The following is a 15,737-nucleotide window of genomic DNA, read 5'->3' on the forward strand; positions in this document are numbered from 1 at the left end:
CCAAGCCAGGCAACTATGAGAATAGCCAGTGATTCCAAATGTGATGTTTCCCTCTGAGTCTTTTGTATAAGATTGTTATCTATGTTGCATATGACTTTAGAATTATTTGGAAGTTTAAGGTTACAGATCAGTGGCACTATTTGAAAAAAAATCCATACAGAATTGAATATTATATACATATGTATATGTACATAATTACCCACTCATGCATGGGCAGCCATGTGTTTGTGTATCCATATAGATTTGTGCCTACATTGATATGTACATGTAGGTGTGTTATACAGAATTATTTGTATAAAAGCAGTGTTACTGATAAAATATCACCTGGGTTTTCTTCGATACTTAAGTACTTTGATATAATAAAGTAGTATAGAACTTGGGGATTTTAGTAAATTAAATCCTAATGACCATTATGTAATTCTGTGAGTATAACTAAAAGGTGATATGTAACTTCAGAACTATATTTACTTGGGAAAATTAGAAAATAATTTTTATTTTTTATTTATTTTATTTTTAAAATTTATTTGACACAGAGAGAGACAGTGCGAGAAGGGAACATAAGCAAGGAGAGTGGGAGAGGGAGAAGCAGGTTTCCTGCCCAGCAGGGGCCGGATGTGGGGCTTGATCCCAGGACTCTGGGATCATGACCTGAGCTCAAGGCAGATACTTAACCATTGAGCCACCCAGGTGCCCCTAGAAAATAATTTTTAAAGGACAACTTGCTCTTTACATTTTAAGGTAACACTGATCCTAAAGCTGCCTTTAAAAAATCCTGTAACATCACGAGCAGTCAGTCGTACTGGTAGCTACAACAGTTAAGTAGAGAAGAGATACAGACTCCCAACCCCCCCCCCCCCCAGCCCAGTGAATTTCTGCCAAGAGACGTTTACTGTCTCATTATTGTGTTTCCCTTGTCCATTAAGAATATTGAAATATTTTTCCAACTATCTTACTGATGTCTGGTAGAACAGAACCAGAAAGAATGTATTAAAGAGGCAAATGTTTCTGTTTATCTTTGTGACCTTGTGTCTTCCTGAAGATTAACTTTCTGCTTTTGTGTCTCACTCTTTCTGTCTCTAGTACTCTTGTGCAGCAGAGAAAATGTCTTAGATTTCCAAGTGTCTTCTGTATTAGTTTTAGTAACATAGAAGCTTCTCTTAAAAATTAACCACGTGGCAGCAGTTCGGGGAATATTTCTTGTAGTAATTCTGATGCATTCATCTATTCTTACTGATTTTTTAATGTCCTAAGTTTCCTCAGTATGAATGTGCTAATGTTCCGAAGGCAACTTCTTTGGAGGAAAAACATTATAGGAGCTTATTTTTCTTGTTTGCTAAATAACTTAAGGGTTTTTTTTTTCCCCCAAGACTTAGTTTCTCAGAGAAAAATCTTTACCCTTCCTACCCTAAGATGAAACATATTTCAGCTTCCTTAATAACCCACATAATTTTGATAAGGGAGAATGAATAGATTATATTGGTATTCTACTAAATTATAATCTAAAAACAGCTGTATACTCTTAGTGGGTTTTCTGACATTACGTGAAAGGATAAAAGACAAGTGGAACTTGCATGGGAAATATCAAAGTACATAAAGTCAGATGCCAATGATAAGTATTTTCAGTGATCTAATGGCCGCCAGTCCCATTCCACTTCACACCTTCTAGAGTGACTTCACGTTGCTGAATTTTATTCAAGAGTGCCAAGAGGGAAAATATTCACATGCTGCAAATTAGTATTACAAACCAAAATTCTAACTGATACATAACTATTTTACACATTTATATAATTCTCAAAATTGTGTATAGCAAGTATTGTGTGATTTAGTCTGTTCAGACCTCCTTATACCCTTCAGAAGAAAAATTTTTTTACAGAAAGATTAATATGTAATACAAATCACACTTAGAACCATCAGTTACGCTTTCAGAAGCATTCTATCCTTTCCATCACCCAGTCTCTGTGCATTGAATTTCTTTGAAACAACCATTGCAAAATGTAGTCTTATGAAAAAGCATTATAATTACAGAGATGTGTTTGTCTGGGAACATAACATCCCTTCTGATGGTAAATGTTTGACCTATTGCAAGTTTCTCTAACTACCTGTCATCTCATGTGAAGATCCTTTATAGTCTTAACTGTACCTATGGGGATCTCTGAGGTATTACTATTATTATTATTTGCTTTGTTTTTATTAACTGGAGATTTAAGGGATAGGACATACCAGGAAAGTAGCATTATTTTTATATGTGAAAATGTGCCAAGCAGGCATTTCTTTATGTAAGTTTTATTTGTGCCTGAGAGTGTAGAACCATAGATTCTATTTTAGAGACATTGGGGACCTTATAGCTCATCTCCAAACTCTGTTCAATATAGGGAGGAAATGGAGGCCTACCAAGATTAAGTTAAGTGGCATGCTCGGGGTAACACAACCAGTTATGTCAAGGCTGATAATCAGGTCTTTATAAAAGATGATAATAATAGATATATTAGTGGCACATTAAATATCTGATGACATTCCTAAGCAGGAAGTATGTCCTTATATTAACATGAATTATTTACTTCCTCTTGTTAGTTACTTGGAAGAGATAGGCTTGGGGCTTATAATTCTAGTTTTCTTATTACCTCATAATTTCTCATTATTTAATTATCTTTTTCCTGATCTTCTGCAGGAATGCCTTGCATACCTGGGATCACCCTTGCTGCTTTTTGTTTTTGTTTTAACTACAGCAGTACATTTCTAAAAGATTCTGTGTATATTATTCTGGGACCAGCTACACAGTTGTGGGTCCTTCACTGTAAAATTGTTAAGAATTTCAGGATGGCAACAACAGAGCATTAAACTAAATCAGTGCCCTGCATAACTACACAGATCGCTCATGAAGCCAGCCCTGGCTGTTCTAGATGTTTTGTCTGAAACTTTCTTCTTTAAAGAATAACATACCAAACTGTGGACTTAAATATTTTGATACACCATGGAGATTAATTTTTTTAATAAAACAAGAATATAATTTTCTGCTTTTTCTCTGTGGATGAGTTTATTATAGGCAATATCATTGAAGCTTTTCCCAAAATTTCTTGAGAGGAATGTTAGAATGGCAAAACTTAGAAATAAGTAATGTATACGTTCCATTTGGAGCAATGGTCTAGAGTGCAGAAATCAAGTCATCCAGTTCAGTCCCAAAAAAGGTCCTCTTAAATATGCAATCGTCCGCTATATAACTGGATTTGGTGTTGGGTATTTAATTTGGAGGAGGATGTTAGGTGATTTTTTTCTAAAGGTGTGACTATTTTCCAGCATCTTCAAATGGAAGCAGCTTGCCTTAGCATCCACTTTTATATTAGTAAATATGTATATACATTGCTGAAGTGGCAATATGAATATATTTTACCAGGTGTGCTGAATTTCACCTAAGAGAAGGCTGGTAATCTTTTTACACATAAGTGAGAATATAATATATTGTGATGTTTTATATGTACATTGACTAGCTTTTTGATACATCTGTCTCTTGAATTTGAATGATGTTCAGTGTTTACTTGAATGATGTTAATGGAGATAGTAAATAGGTTTATAAAGTATACAATATTTGAAGCTTTGCATAGTGAAAAGACTACCCTGTTTTTTAAAAAAGACTAAATAAAAGTTAATTCCAAGTGATAAGGTATACCTGAGTGCCAATTTCTGCCTCTTTGTAAATTTTCAAATACTTTATTTTCAGATTTAAAAAACTTGAAGTTCAGTTTCATAAGTAAATATAATAAAGTGCCATATTGGACAATCTTCCTTTTCACATAAATGTTTATTGATACGAACCTTTAAAAAATTTGGCTACATTATTTCTTGCTTTATTAAAAACTTACCACATGACAAATATATGTGCATTTGTAATTTCTGTTTCTTGGCATTAGATTTTTTTTCCTAATCTAGTGCTAAGTAGTTATATAGGGCTGTCTTTATTTTAGAAAAAAAGTGGATTTTTGAACAGTAATGCTATTTGACTAAAGAATTAACAGATATGTCTATATTAGAATAAATTTCAAGAGAAGTTTTTTTTTTTTAATACTTTGGCATTGTGAAAGTTTCTGCCCTGTAATGCTAATATAAATTTTACCAGTAGTAAAAAAAAATTCAAATTTTCATTGCCTTTTTTCCATTCATTCTCTTTTTAAGAGATGGCCAACAGTGCCACCATCAGAACAGACAGGCTTTTCTCCTAAGTATTGGTTTTGTAAAACAAACAAAAAAACAAACAAAAAAACCCCTGCACTTAAGAAGTGATGGAGAACTGCATGCGGTGAAACAGATAAGACATATTTGTGAGATACCAGTGACATAATGAAACTGCCTCTGATTTCTTTTATGAGCAAATCAGGTTCATAAAATAATTCTTCAGAAACCTGTTACTGATGTGGATACTTACGTTTTTGCCAGGTCATTCTGTCTAGGTAGCATTGTATTGATACCAGTTTATATTGTCTTCATCTTTAATTTGTTGTTCAAAGAGATGGTCTCAAAGCATATAAAAACATGAAAATGATCAGACCCTCTTGGTCTGATAACGTCTTCCCGAACGGTGCATTTTGAGGGCCATTTTTTTCATTCTGCTTTTTCCTATATATGTGATTTATTGTTTAAATAATGAGACTTTAAAAGGAATGTGCCAGATTAATTATGACTATGATGATTTCAGAATCTGTATTAAAGCATAAAATTTTTCTTTCATGGTCTGATGCTTACATGATGCATTATATTTATTTTTGAATGAAAAGAAACCTGGTCCCCATCTTCCTGTTGACATCAAACAGTCTTCTGATATGCTAATCCAGCATCAGGGAGAGCACATAGACAGGCTTTATTTGGACTCATTCCAAATCGGAAAGAAAATTATGTGTATAGAACTGATTTTGCAGCATGGCCCCTTAGAATGAAGAGTGATGTTGACACAGTCTGCAATTAAAAATACTGAATATTGAAACATGATATGGGAGGTTTTCAGCATTTTATTAATACCCTGATTTGCTCTTTAATTACCTGGTCATCTAATTGTTACTTGCTTTTTCCTACTGATGTTAATGGCCCTTGAAATTACTAAATTCGTTTCCATAATTAACATTAATCTAAAGTTACTGGCTTTTCCTTAAAGATTTATCCTTTTGGTATATTGAGTGCATATGAGACAGTAGATAACAATCTTTTGCTAAGTATGAAGTAGGGATATCAGCAGATTTCCCTATGTTCTTCTTTCAGCCTGCCCTCAACTGGTCACAGGGGTAAAAAATTGACAGAGAAACTTGCTTTGCAGTTACCCAAATTACAGTTTCTCCATTTTCAAATAACAAATCAAATCAGCTGAACTTCCAAAAACTTTTCCAGAAAAAATGCACTATAGTACACACTTAAATGTTGATATCTGTTAATAACTATTTGTGTTTTTTAAAAGTTAAAATTATCAGAAGATGTCATAAAAAATTCCTTATATGTAGTATTTCATGTTGGTCATTTGTAAATATTGTTAAACAGGAAACCAATTGCATTTTTGTGTTAGAAAAATAATTTTTATGTAATCTTTATGACTTTTAGGAAACTAAAAACTTTGTTCTTGAAGGAGATATATTCTTCTAGCAAATGTAATATAGGAAAATGGGCATAAATATATACCTCTGGTTTTGTAGTTCTTTGGGTGATTGAGGGCCCACTCTTTCCCAGCTAGTTGTGCTCAGCTTTTTGCCTGGACCTTCCTATAATGTTTTTCTTCTATGAAGTTTGGTTTCATCCATTCGAAGTACAGTTTTTTTTTTTTTTTAATATAATGTGCAGTAGAAATATTCATGAAAACTTTTTACATAAATCTCTTTTATTTAATTTTTAATAAATTAACTGATAGTTCAAATCACCAAGGTGGTTCAATATTTAAAAGGAATTCTATAGTGAAGCCTTCTGTCAGGAGAAGAATTGTCTTTTAATGAACATAATTACCTTCAGGTTTTCAGACTATTTTATTCCGGGTTTTCTTAAAATGAAATTTGACATCATCCTTTTAGGATAGGAAATTATTTTAAAAGATGTTAATTTTTTGAAATCTTGGACATCACAAAGATGTAGCTTTATATGGCCTATGCGGACTTCAGATATAATAGTGAGAATTTTAAGCTAATATGTCAGGTAAAAATTCTTGAAATCATCTCACTGTGGGACATCATATGCTTTTTAGTTGGCAATAGATAGATAAAACTAAGTGTTTTTCTGACTTAAAGCATTTTGCATGTCAGAATGTAGTCTGAAGATATTTTAATTCCTAATAATTCTTATTTAAATTTTTTAAAAAGCATTTTAAGAAACAAAAGCGGCTAATTCCTGAAAGGACCGTTTGGAAATACTTTGTTCAACTCTGCAGTGCATTGGAACACATGCATTCTCGACGAGTCATGCATAGAGGTAGGATAAAAATCACAAATAATTTCTAAAGTTGTTTTAAGTGATACAGGTTACTAGGCAATTTAAGAATAAATACCTTCCAGTCGTGGCATAGTATCATGCTTTCTCAGTTAATTTATTTTCAAATTATCATTTACTAGGATGAAAAACCTTTCAGTAAGGCCCTACTTGTTTTAAAGAAAAATGAGAATTAGTTACTGTTTTGCTTGCCTCTTCTGAGAATCCTGCTAATAATGTTGGTAACTTAAAAAAAAGAAAAAGTACAGGAAAGCAGTTGATTATGTATAAGGAAGATTCAGCAAACAGTATATATCAGGGCCATTTCATTTCTTAATTTTTAACATTAGCTCTTAATATATTCTTGATTGTCAATCAAATAGTTGGGCAGAGCACGTAAAGATGGCATTACTTAGGAACTCATCCTCTGATTTTGGGGTGTGAAAACTTTCAATACAGTTTATTTAAGCAATTATGGTTTGTAAGGTCATCTAAATATATAATTATATTCATAGTAGAGTTATGATTTTATATTTTATGTAAATGTATCAATAAATTAATGTTTATAAGATATTTAATATTGATATAAAATGGGCATAAATTTATTTTGTGCTTTGCATTTCACAAAAGTTTCTTTGAAAATGAATTTTAAGTGAAGATTAGGAGCAATCTCTATCATGCTGCATTGATGATTATTTCTTTATCAGAGGACTAAGAACTCAGAAGTAATAAGGCCCTATCAAAATTACCCAGAATGAAGCAATTGGGTCAAAATTCAAACTGACTTTCTTTCATTTTTAAGATAGAGTTTAAATTCTGCCATGAAAAGTATTTTAATCCCTTGAAAATACCTAAGCTGACATCATCTTTCACCTGATTCCTTCATCTCTTCACAGATATAAAACCAGCTAATGTGTTCATTACAGCCACTGGAGTGGTAAAACTTGGAGATCTTGGGCTTGGTCGGTTTTTCAGCTCCAAAACCACAGCTGCACATTCTTTAGGTAAGAGACACAGTATAATTTCATTCAGTTATCGTGTGCATGCGTGCGTGCTTGTGTGTGCATGTGTGTGGTGAAAAACAACATAAGGGATGTACTAATTATATGCCAGCTCTTACAGTCTCAAGACAACTGTTTTTAAAATCATCAGATCCTGAGTAGATCCCTATTATTCTCTATTAAACATAATGTGTCCATTCTCATGACAGTTGGATACTTCTGTTAATTAGACCCCAGGTAGACATTTGGTAAAAAAAAAAATACTAATAAACAAACTTGGTTTTAACGGTTGCCATGGAGCATACTTTTCATTCTTCATTTGACAACATTGAGATCATATGGAGATATGATGATTAAACCATATCATGAAAGGGTACTTCACCTGACTATTTAAAAATAACGTAGTAATTTGTAAATGTTTGTTTATTAAAATAACACATATAGATGTGATTACTGCAGAGGGGAAAACCTTAAAGATGGTCTAAAACTAATGAGGAAAATATTCTCCTAAGTTATACAGAAGATATCTGCAGTATATTCATTCTAAAACTAATAATATAGCAGTGGCCCTTATATCTAAAATAGAACAGAATGTAGTAGCTGTTACATTACGTTAACGATGGAAAAAAGTTGTCCACTTCGGAAACAATAGAAATTACTAGGAAGAAATAATTTTTAAATCTAATAACCTAAAGAGAGAGACAGAGCTTCTCTTAAAACTCTTCAAATCACATTTTGTTCTTGTAAATATAAATCTTAAATAAAATGGTAACAACCAGAATAAAATAAGAATTAAGATAAAAATAAGTTGACTTTAATTTAATGTTGCCCCATCTTTGGTATCATAATTTCATTGAAAACCATTAAATCTTTTTATAAAATCGTGTTTAAATGTGAAATAAAAAACTTCAAAATGGCCTGATGAGGAATAAGTGAATTACACTAAATAGTAGAGTAGTGAAATGAGCATCTAAAATGGTTGACTAGACTTTTTAAAGTTTTTCCTGCTTTGTTAGTAAGACTCTGTGGCCCTGAACCTGTCATTTAATTTCTTTTATGTTTAGAACAGTATCTGGCACATAAGTAGGCAACCGATCACTGCTGAATGACAAAATATTGGATCCTGGGTTAAAGAGTGATAGAAAGATAATACTTTACCCTTTTCAGAGTTTTTATTTTGTCAAGTGTTCTAAGAAAATTAATTTTCAACTGATGTCGAGTAATACTGTCTTGTTCCCTTTCACTTTACATTTATTTTTAGAGAGCATTACAAATTTTTCTGGTTAAGAAGATTTGATAAGAAATGCATAAATTTTAGTGGCACTTTCACAAGTTTTATTTGGAAGTTACAACTCTTAACAATGCAAATATGAAGAAAACGTAGACTATTCCATGTCAGTGTCATTTCTCACAGTAAAAGTAACATGTTTTCACTTAGTTACTCACCTGAATGTTTTAACAGAATTCTGTCACTTAGTTTACCTAGAAATGCTAAATTACACTTACAGACACAGACACACGTACACACACACACACACACACACACACATACACTGCACACCTGCATACCCATGCTCAGGCACACACGTGTGTTTCTTAAATGCTGCTTTGCAGACTGTCACTGTGAGCATGCTGTAAGTCACCTGACTCTAAGGATCTGGGGAGTGAAACTAACAGCAGTTTTGGAAATGGACTTCTTTAGCTTGCCTGCCCGTGCCTTGTACAAAAGTTCTAAACAAGGTTGACAAACGTGCATCTTCAAGTTTAGGTGATGTGTTAGTTCAAACTTTGTGATATGGAGAATAAATTCATTAAGAAATTCTATCATATCAGGTTTTATCTAAATCACTTTACTTAGGGTCATATAGTTTTTTTTTTTTTAAGATTTTTATTTATTTGACAGAAAGAGATCACAAGTAGGCAGAGAGGCAGGCAGAGAGAGAGAGAGAGGGAGGAGGAAGCAGGCTCCCTGCCAAGCAGAGATCCCGATGCAGGACTTGATCCCAGGACCCTGAGATCATGACCTGAGCTGAAGGCAGAGGCTTAACCCACTGAGCCACCCAGGCAGCCCAGGGTCATATAGTTTTATGTAGCTATGTAAGTATTATATGTGTGTGCATGTGAAATAGATGGGGCCACCTGTAATGCAGCCAGTGAGGAAGTAGCAGCGAGACATTTTCTTTGATGAATGAATCGGTAGAAAAATAATTTCTTTCACAAATATTTTTTCCCATATTATTTTGAGAAAAAAAAATAAGAAAATGTCTTTTATTCCTGCTTGTCTTCTCTGCAAAGTATAGATTTTGATAGTCTGAAACTAAAGTTCAGTAAGCAAAGTGTAATAAACATCCAGAATTAAAGATTAAATTCTGGCCTACCATGACTATGTGGACCCAATAAAAAACCGAATTAGAAGGATCAGGAAAAATTGTCTGCTAACCAAGAATATGTATAAAATAACAAGGATATAAATCCTGACACAGACTTACGTTTGTTGACTTACATTACTTATATTAATTTATTGTTTTAAAAGATTTTGTATATTTATTTGATAGAGACACAGTGAGAGAGGGAACACAAGCAGGGGGAGTGGGAGAGTGAGAAGCAGGCTTCCTGCTGAGCAGGGAGCCTGATGCGGGGCTCGATCCCAGGACTCTGGGATCATGACCTGAACTGAGGGCAGATGCTTAACGACTGAGTTACCCAGGCACCCCAACTTATGTTACTTTTAAAAGAATTATTACCCTTATATATTATTATCATGTATTTTTATTTTTGAGAGCAAATCCTAACTTTGCTTCTAAGAGTTGATTATGAAAAGCAGTTGAAATTGTGGCATCTATGTGAATTTATTTTGCTTATAGAAAATATGATAGAATTATAGATTTTATTCTGTGTTGATTTATTTTCTGATTTTACTGAGGGTAATATCTGTAGGGCATGATTTATCACTAGGGCAGGTCTAAATTTTAATGTAACCACAAATAAGTGAGATCTGTATGTAGTTTATACTGTTTTTACATCAAATGAAGTTGATCTTGGAGCCCAATTTCATTTAACTTTGTAAAGGAGATGTTTTTAGGAATCTAATTTAAATAAGCAAAAATTAATAGGATTTTAAAAACACCTTGCTACAGTTACGCACTTACATTTTCTGTTTTCCAAAATATATATTACTATTCAGAAATGAAGTAAAGGATGCTATTTTTTCTTACTTTGATTCATTAATAGGAACTCACACTTCCAACATTTCTTATTTTTTAACAATCTTTAAAAGATTGTCAAGCGTTTGAATTTTTCAATTTTCTGTTCATTCTGTATCACTTATTTGTATTATTTCATTTTTTGATAACAAATGAACAATGCAGTAGAATCTGTAGTTCTGTAGCAAATAAAGTTGTACAGGTGGTCACATTTATAGTGTTTTCAGAACCATTTTTCTTAATTAAAAATATGTCAACAAGGAATAGGCTTAAAAATTACAAATCTGTTGTTGCTGGATGTTCAAACTATGTTCAAATCCTCAGAATAGAAAAAAAAAAAATTCTCAGAGGCCTTCACTTTTCCTTCTACTTCCTCCCTGTTCCCAGCATATATGTTGAATCACAGTCTCTCTCCTTTTCCCGCTTCCTTAACCCATAGTGACTTTATGTTTAAACTAGGAAAATGTTCTCCCTTGTTTCTAGTATTTTAAGAAAGTCAACTATAAACATTTCCAGCAGACTTACCTTCTTATAAAAGATTATCTGATTATATCACTTCCCCCCAAATCCTTGATTGTTTCCTGTTACCTAAAGAATGTCGTAGAGTCCTTAAGTAGTCGAGGTCCTCTAGAGTTTGATGTCCTCTGTAACTTTTCATTCTTGCCATTGACTACACAGCCCTCCCTCCTTATGTGCCAGCCGTGTTTCTCCTCTTGCTTTGTTCCGAATGTGAGAAATAGCATGATGTTTTGGAGAGAATGGAGGACATCTGGATTTACATGTCCCTTGTACTGTAGGACTTTGATCAAACCATTTATTAACTTTTCCCACTTCTCAGTTTCCAACTGATGAAAATAGAAATGTGGATAACTATTCTATGTTTTGCCCTAATCTCTAATAATACATGAACATAAAGGTGTTTTCGTTCACCATAATGTGCTGTTAAGTTGCTTAGGTGAATACGAAGGTGGTATTGGTGGTGAAGATATAGCAAAGGGATAAAGGGAAAAGGGAGAAGGAATTCATGTACTGTTTATTGTTCTTGTAAAGTACCTGAATTGAATAATTTAAAAGACAGTTTTAGTACCTTTCTGATGCATGTGCTGTTCTAGGGACCAGGAACAAGCCTAAACAAGACCAGTGATCTTCATAGATCTCAGTGTGGGGCGAGGGAATAGATAATTATCTGATGCTTTCGTTTTTTTATTTGTTAGCCATGTGACAGAGCGTGACTAGGAGGAGGATTATGTTAGAAGAGACATGGTCAGATAAGGCCTCCTCGAGGAGGTGACTTTGAACCAAGATCAGGATGCAGAAGAACCAGGTACACATGACCTAGGGAACAGTGTGTCAGACTGACGGAAGAGCATTTTACACAAAGGGGCAGACGCAGGATAAGCTCAGTCTGTGGAAAGTTTGCTGGAGCAGTGTGAGGGAAGGGTTGTAGCCAGATTGTGGGAAGAGCTCCCACATCTCATTCTAAGTGCGGTGGCGAGCTTCTGCAAGACGGTAATTGGAGAGCAACATGACATGCTGTGAAGACTGAAGCCATGAGCCTCTTTTGCCTTCTTTGGGATAATCATGCCCACTATTGTCTGCTGTTTTCAGGTTCTTCTGGGTCTGGTGGTGGCCCTCCTTTGTCTCTGAGAGCCTCTCAGGATGTGTTACCCAAAACTGAACAGAGACACCACATGAACTCATTAGCTCTCATAGTACAGAAAGTTCGTCGCTGCCTATAATCTATGATCTAGACAGTACCTTTGTTTTTGTTCCCCTCCTCCTTTTGTTTTGTACATGAAGTTATGTTAAGTCAGATCTTCATTTAGTGCTTTTGTATTGATTTGGACAGAGGGTGTTGCTAGGGAGACTAATAGTAGGATTATATATATCCCTGTGAATCTTGCCTTTTTTTTTTTTTTGTATTGTCAACCTTATAAATGTTACAGGTGTTAAAAAATCTGTTATATATATATAGATACGTATATCTATATCTATATCTATATCTTAAAATTTAAATGACACATCTGTCTCCCTTGACTCAAACTTCTTAACAGTCTAGGTAAGTGGCTTTTAAATTTCTTGACAGTGACCCCAGCAACAATGTGATTGCACAGGAATGTAATCTTATATAATTGAAACAAAAGGTTCCTGAGACAGTGCTTTACATTACAACTGAATTGTCTGTTCTGTTTTATTTTACTGAAAATAATGCTAGTTGCAACCCACTAAATTGATTTTACAACTCATTAATTGATAATGGCCTGCAATTTGGAAAACACTGGTCTTTGTTTACAATTCATCCATCCATCCTTCCTTCCCTCCTTCCTTCCTTTCTTTTTCTTTTTCTTTTTCTTTTTTAAAGATTTTATTTATTTTGAGAGAGAGAGAGAGAGAGAGGATGAGAGAGAGAGAGAGAATGAGCTGGGGAGGGGGAAGGCAGAGGGAGAGGAAGAAACAGATTCCCAGCTGAACAGGGAGCCCTACACTGCTTGATTCCAGAACCGGGATCATGACTCAGGTCGTGCATGATCTGCCCATGGCAGATGCTTAACTGACTGAACCACCCAGGCCCCCCCTTCATGCTGTTCCATTTACTTAAAGACAGATTCCCACTTTCCACAACTTTTAGACATTCTCCTGACTTGCTGCTTGGTTATTAGGTCATTTGATCAATCAAATTAACCATTTACAGTATTCTCTGTGTTTCTGGGGGTGGGTGATAACATGCGTGGGGGCTCTGTACAATTTACAAGTCATTCCATTCCCTAAGACCCTTACTGAGATGTGTGAACTACGGGTATGGATTATTCCCCTTCTAGAGTCACAAGAACTGGGGCACAGAGAGGTAAATAGCTAGAGGATAGTGACTGGGTCTGTGGCTTCCTATACAGGACTTGCTCTCTCAACAAAACTGACTTTTTTTCACCGTATCAGTACCTTGTGGCATGTTCTCCTACTCTAGTAATGTGTTTTCATTTGTTGTTTTTATTTCCGTGTGCAGTTACCGTGTTCTGTCCTGTTTATTGCCTAGGAACCCACAGATGAGAGCAGAGGTTACCCCCTCTCCTGGACTTGACTGCTCTTAATGCTCCCAGATTCGGAAATAAACAGGAAACAGACCTCAGGGATATTGAGGTCTTTCTTCACAGCCATTCTGCCTACGGGCAACTTTAGCAAATATTTCTAAGTGGCTCTTCTAACCTGAAAAGTGCAGTTAGACCAAAACCTGTGAAATAGGAACATGGTAATCAGGGTATATTTTTCTCACGTCATGAAACACAGAATATACTTTTGTTACACTTTTTCCTTAACTTACTCTAAAGTCTCTTTTCAGCAGATGTCTGACCCAGAGGCAGATTGCTAAGGGATCAAGTATCTTTACCTTTGGATATTTAAAAACACAGCAGAATACACGGAATAATTTTTATGTATTCCAAATATATGGTTTTTAGTAAAATCATATCACACTACCCTTATTTCCTATAATAATGACCCAGAGGAATCCTCTTCTGGTATGAACTAGCAACAGCAGTAAGAACGAATATGTATATAGCATTGTGTAATTTACAAGCAGTTTTAAAGGACATTTTCTCCTTGTTCCTCAGTGTTCTCTAACTAGGTAGATTGGCTGTTACAAAGTAGGAAACTGAGATTCCCTAATACTGAACCTGACCTCTGCTCCTTTACCCTCCCTAGAATTCCTGATCCTTACCTTGTATAACTTCTCTTTTCTCATTAGGACTTCTTACCTCCAATATGCTATATAATTTATTTGTTATGCTTTATACTTTTTTCTCTCTCCTCCAGCTAGAATTTAACCTTCATGAAGAAAGGGGTCTTTGTGTTTTTGGTTTCGTGATGTGTTCTAAATACCTAGAAGAAGGCATTGCACATAATAGGTAATGAGTATTGATTAAATGATGAATGGGTGTAGAGACAGGCTACACATCAAAGGATGGATTTAACAGAGTCTGTCAGTAAGTGTGGGTTAGATTATGCTCAGTAAGCAGAGGTCAGGTTCAGTGTTAGAGGATCTCAGTTGCTTGGCACCAAAGCATATTCTGTCTGGTCACCCGAAGTCCACTGTGGGCCTCGTGTGGCTCGCTAGTGTAGCTGCCCTCTCTCCATGTGGCGACTTGGCATATCAACGTAAGTTTTTGCTATCTCATGAGGGTGAGAGAACATGGTCAATCACTTACTGGCTCTGAATTAAACCCGTTCTACTTCTTTGTAACACAGATAATGCCCATTCATATTTTATTGTCCAAAACAAGTCTCACGACCTTACCTGTCTCAAGGGGATGGGGTAGTACAATTTCCGTGTGTTAAGGAAGAGGAGAACCAGAGATAATAAATGTGAGCATTGTCCATGGGCATGAGATGTAGCAGAAATTACCCGACTTATTTTTCCAATTGTTTGTTTTGTATTCTTTCCCTAATTGTTCATTTTTGTGATACATTTGTTGCTGTTGCACCTAAAGCATAATGAACTCTCTCAGTGGGAATGTGTGCTAATGGTGAATGCAGAAGTAGCCATAGAGAGCCTTAGGGAATTTTCATTATTCTAAAAGGAAATTCTGAGCAGAGATTATTATTAGAGTTGGGATTAGGATTATTTTTCTTTCGGAGAAATTATTTTTCAAATCAGAATAATTCATGAGGTTCACCAGACTGTTGATCCCTCATGACTTTTCTCTTGATCAGTAAAGCTGTAGTTAATACCTGCTGGACGTATTTATGCTAGGGACCTTATTTTGGTCAATTTTAAAAATTTCTAATAAAAACTACTACTTATCAAGCTTCAAATACCAGCTATGGAGTAAGTGCCATGTAGCACATGAACTGTTTTCTGTGCCGATCACTAATTCAACATTAAGGTGGTTGTGATTACCTGGATTAGTGTCGTATCAATTAATGAACAAGCCAGAGTTCATTTAAATTACAAAAGACCATAATTTATTCTTTTAGTCTTCCTATGGTAAAGAAGACTTCTCTTACTACCACGTCCCGCCCCCCCCCGCCTCCTCTAAAAAACTCCCCAAAGCATAACTCATCCCATCCCAAAATAATCCAGTGAGTTCGTAGGGGTCAAACATTTTTCAAA

The 15,737-nt window shown here is 34.9% G+C and overlaps 1 protein-coding gene across 1 annotated transcript in view; it reads left to right on the forward strand.

Moving 5' to 3' along the window:
* The window catches only part of NEK7 (NIMA related kinase 7), a 149,139-nt gene that overhangs the window by 101,366 nt on the left and 32,036 nt on the right, over positions 1-15,737 (forward strand). Inside the window, exons 6-7 of the mRNA XM_032878204.1 lie at positions 6,324-6,432; positions 7,326-7,433. Of these exons, the coding sequence (XP_032734095.1) occupies positions 6,324-6,432; positions 7,326-7,433 (217 nt within the window). The remainder of the gene's footprint in view (positions 1-6,323; positions 6,433-7,325; positions 7,434-15,737) is intronic.

Source organism: Lontra canadensis, unplaced genomic scaffold, assembly GCF_010015895.1.
Source record: "Lontra canadensis isolate GAN:19392208 unplaced genomic scaffold, GSC_riverotter_1.0 scaffold63, whole genome shotgun sequence".
Lineage (NCBI taxonomy): Eukaryota > Metazoa > Chordata > Mammalia > Carnivora > Mustelidae > Lontra > Lontra canadensis.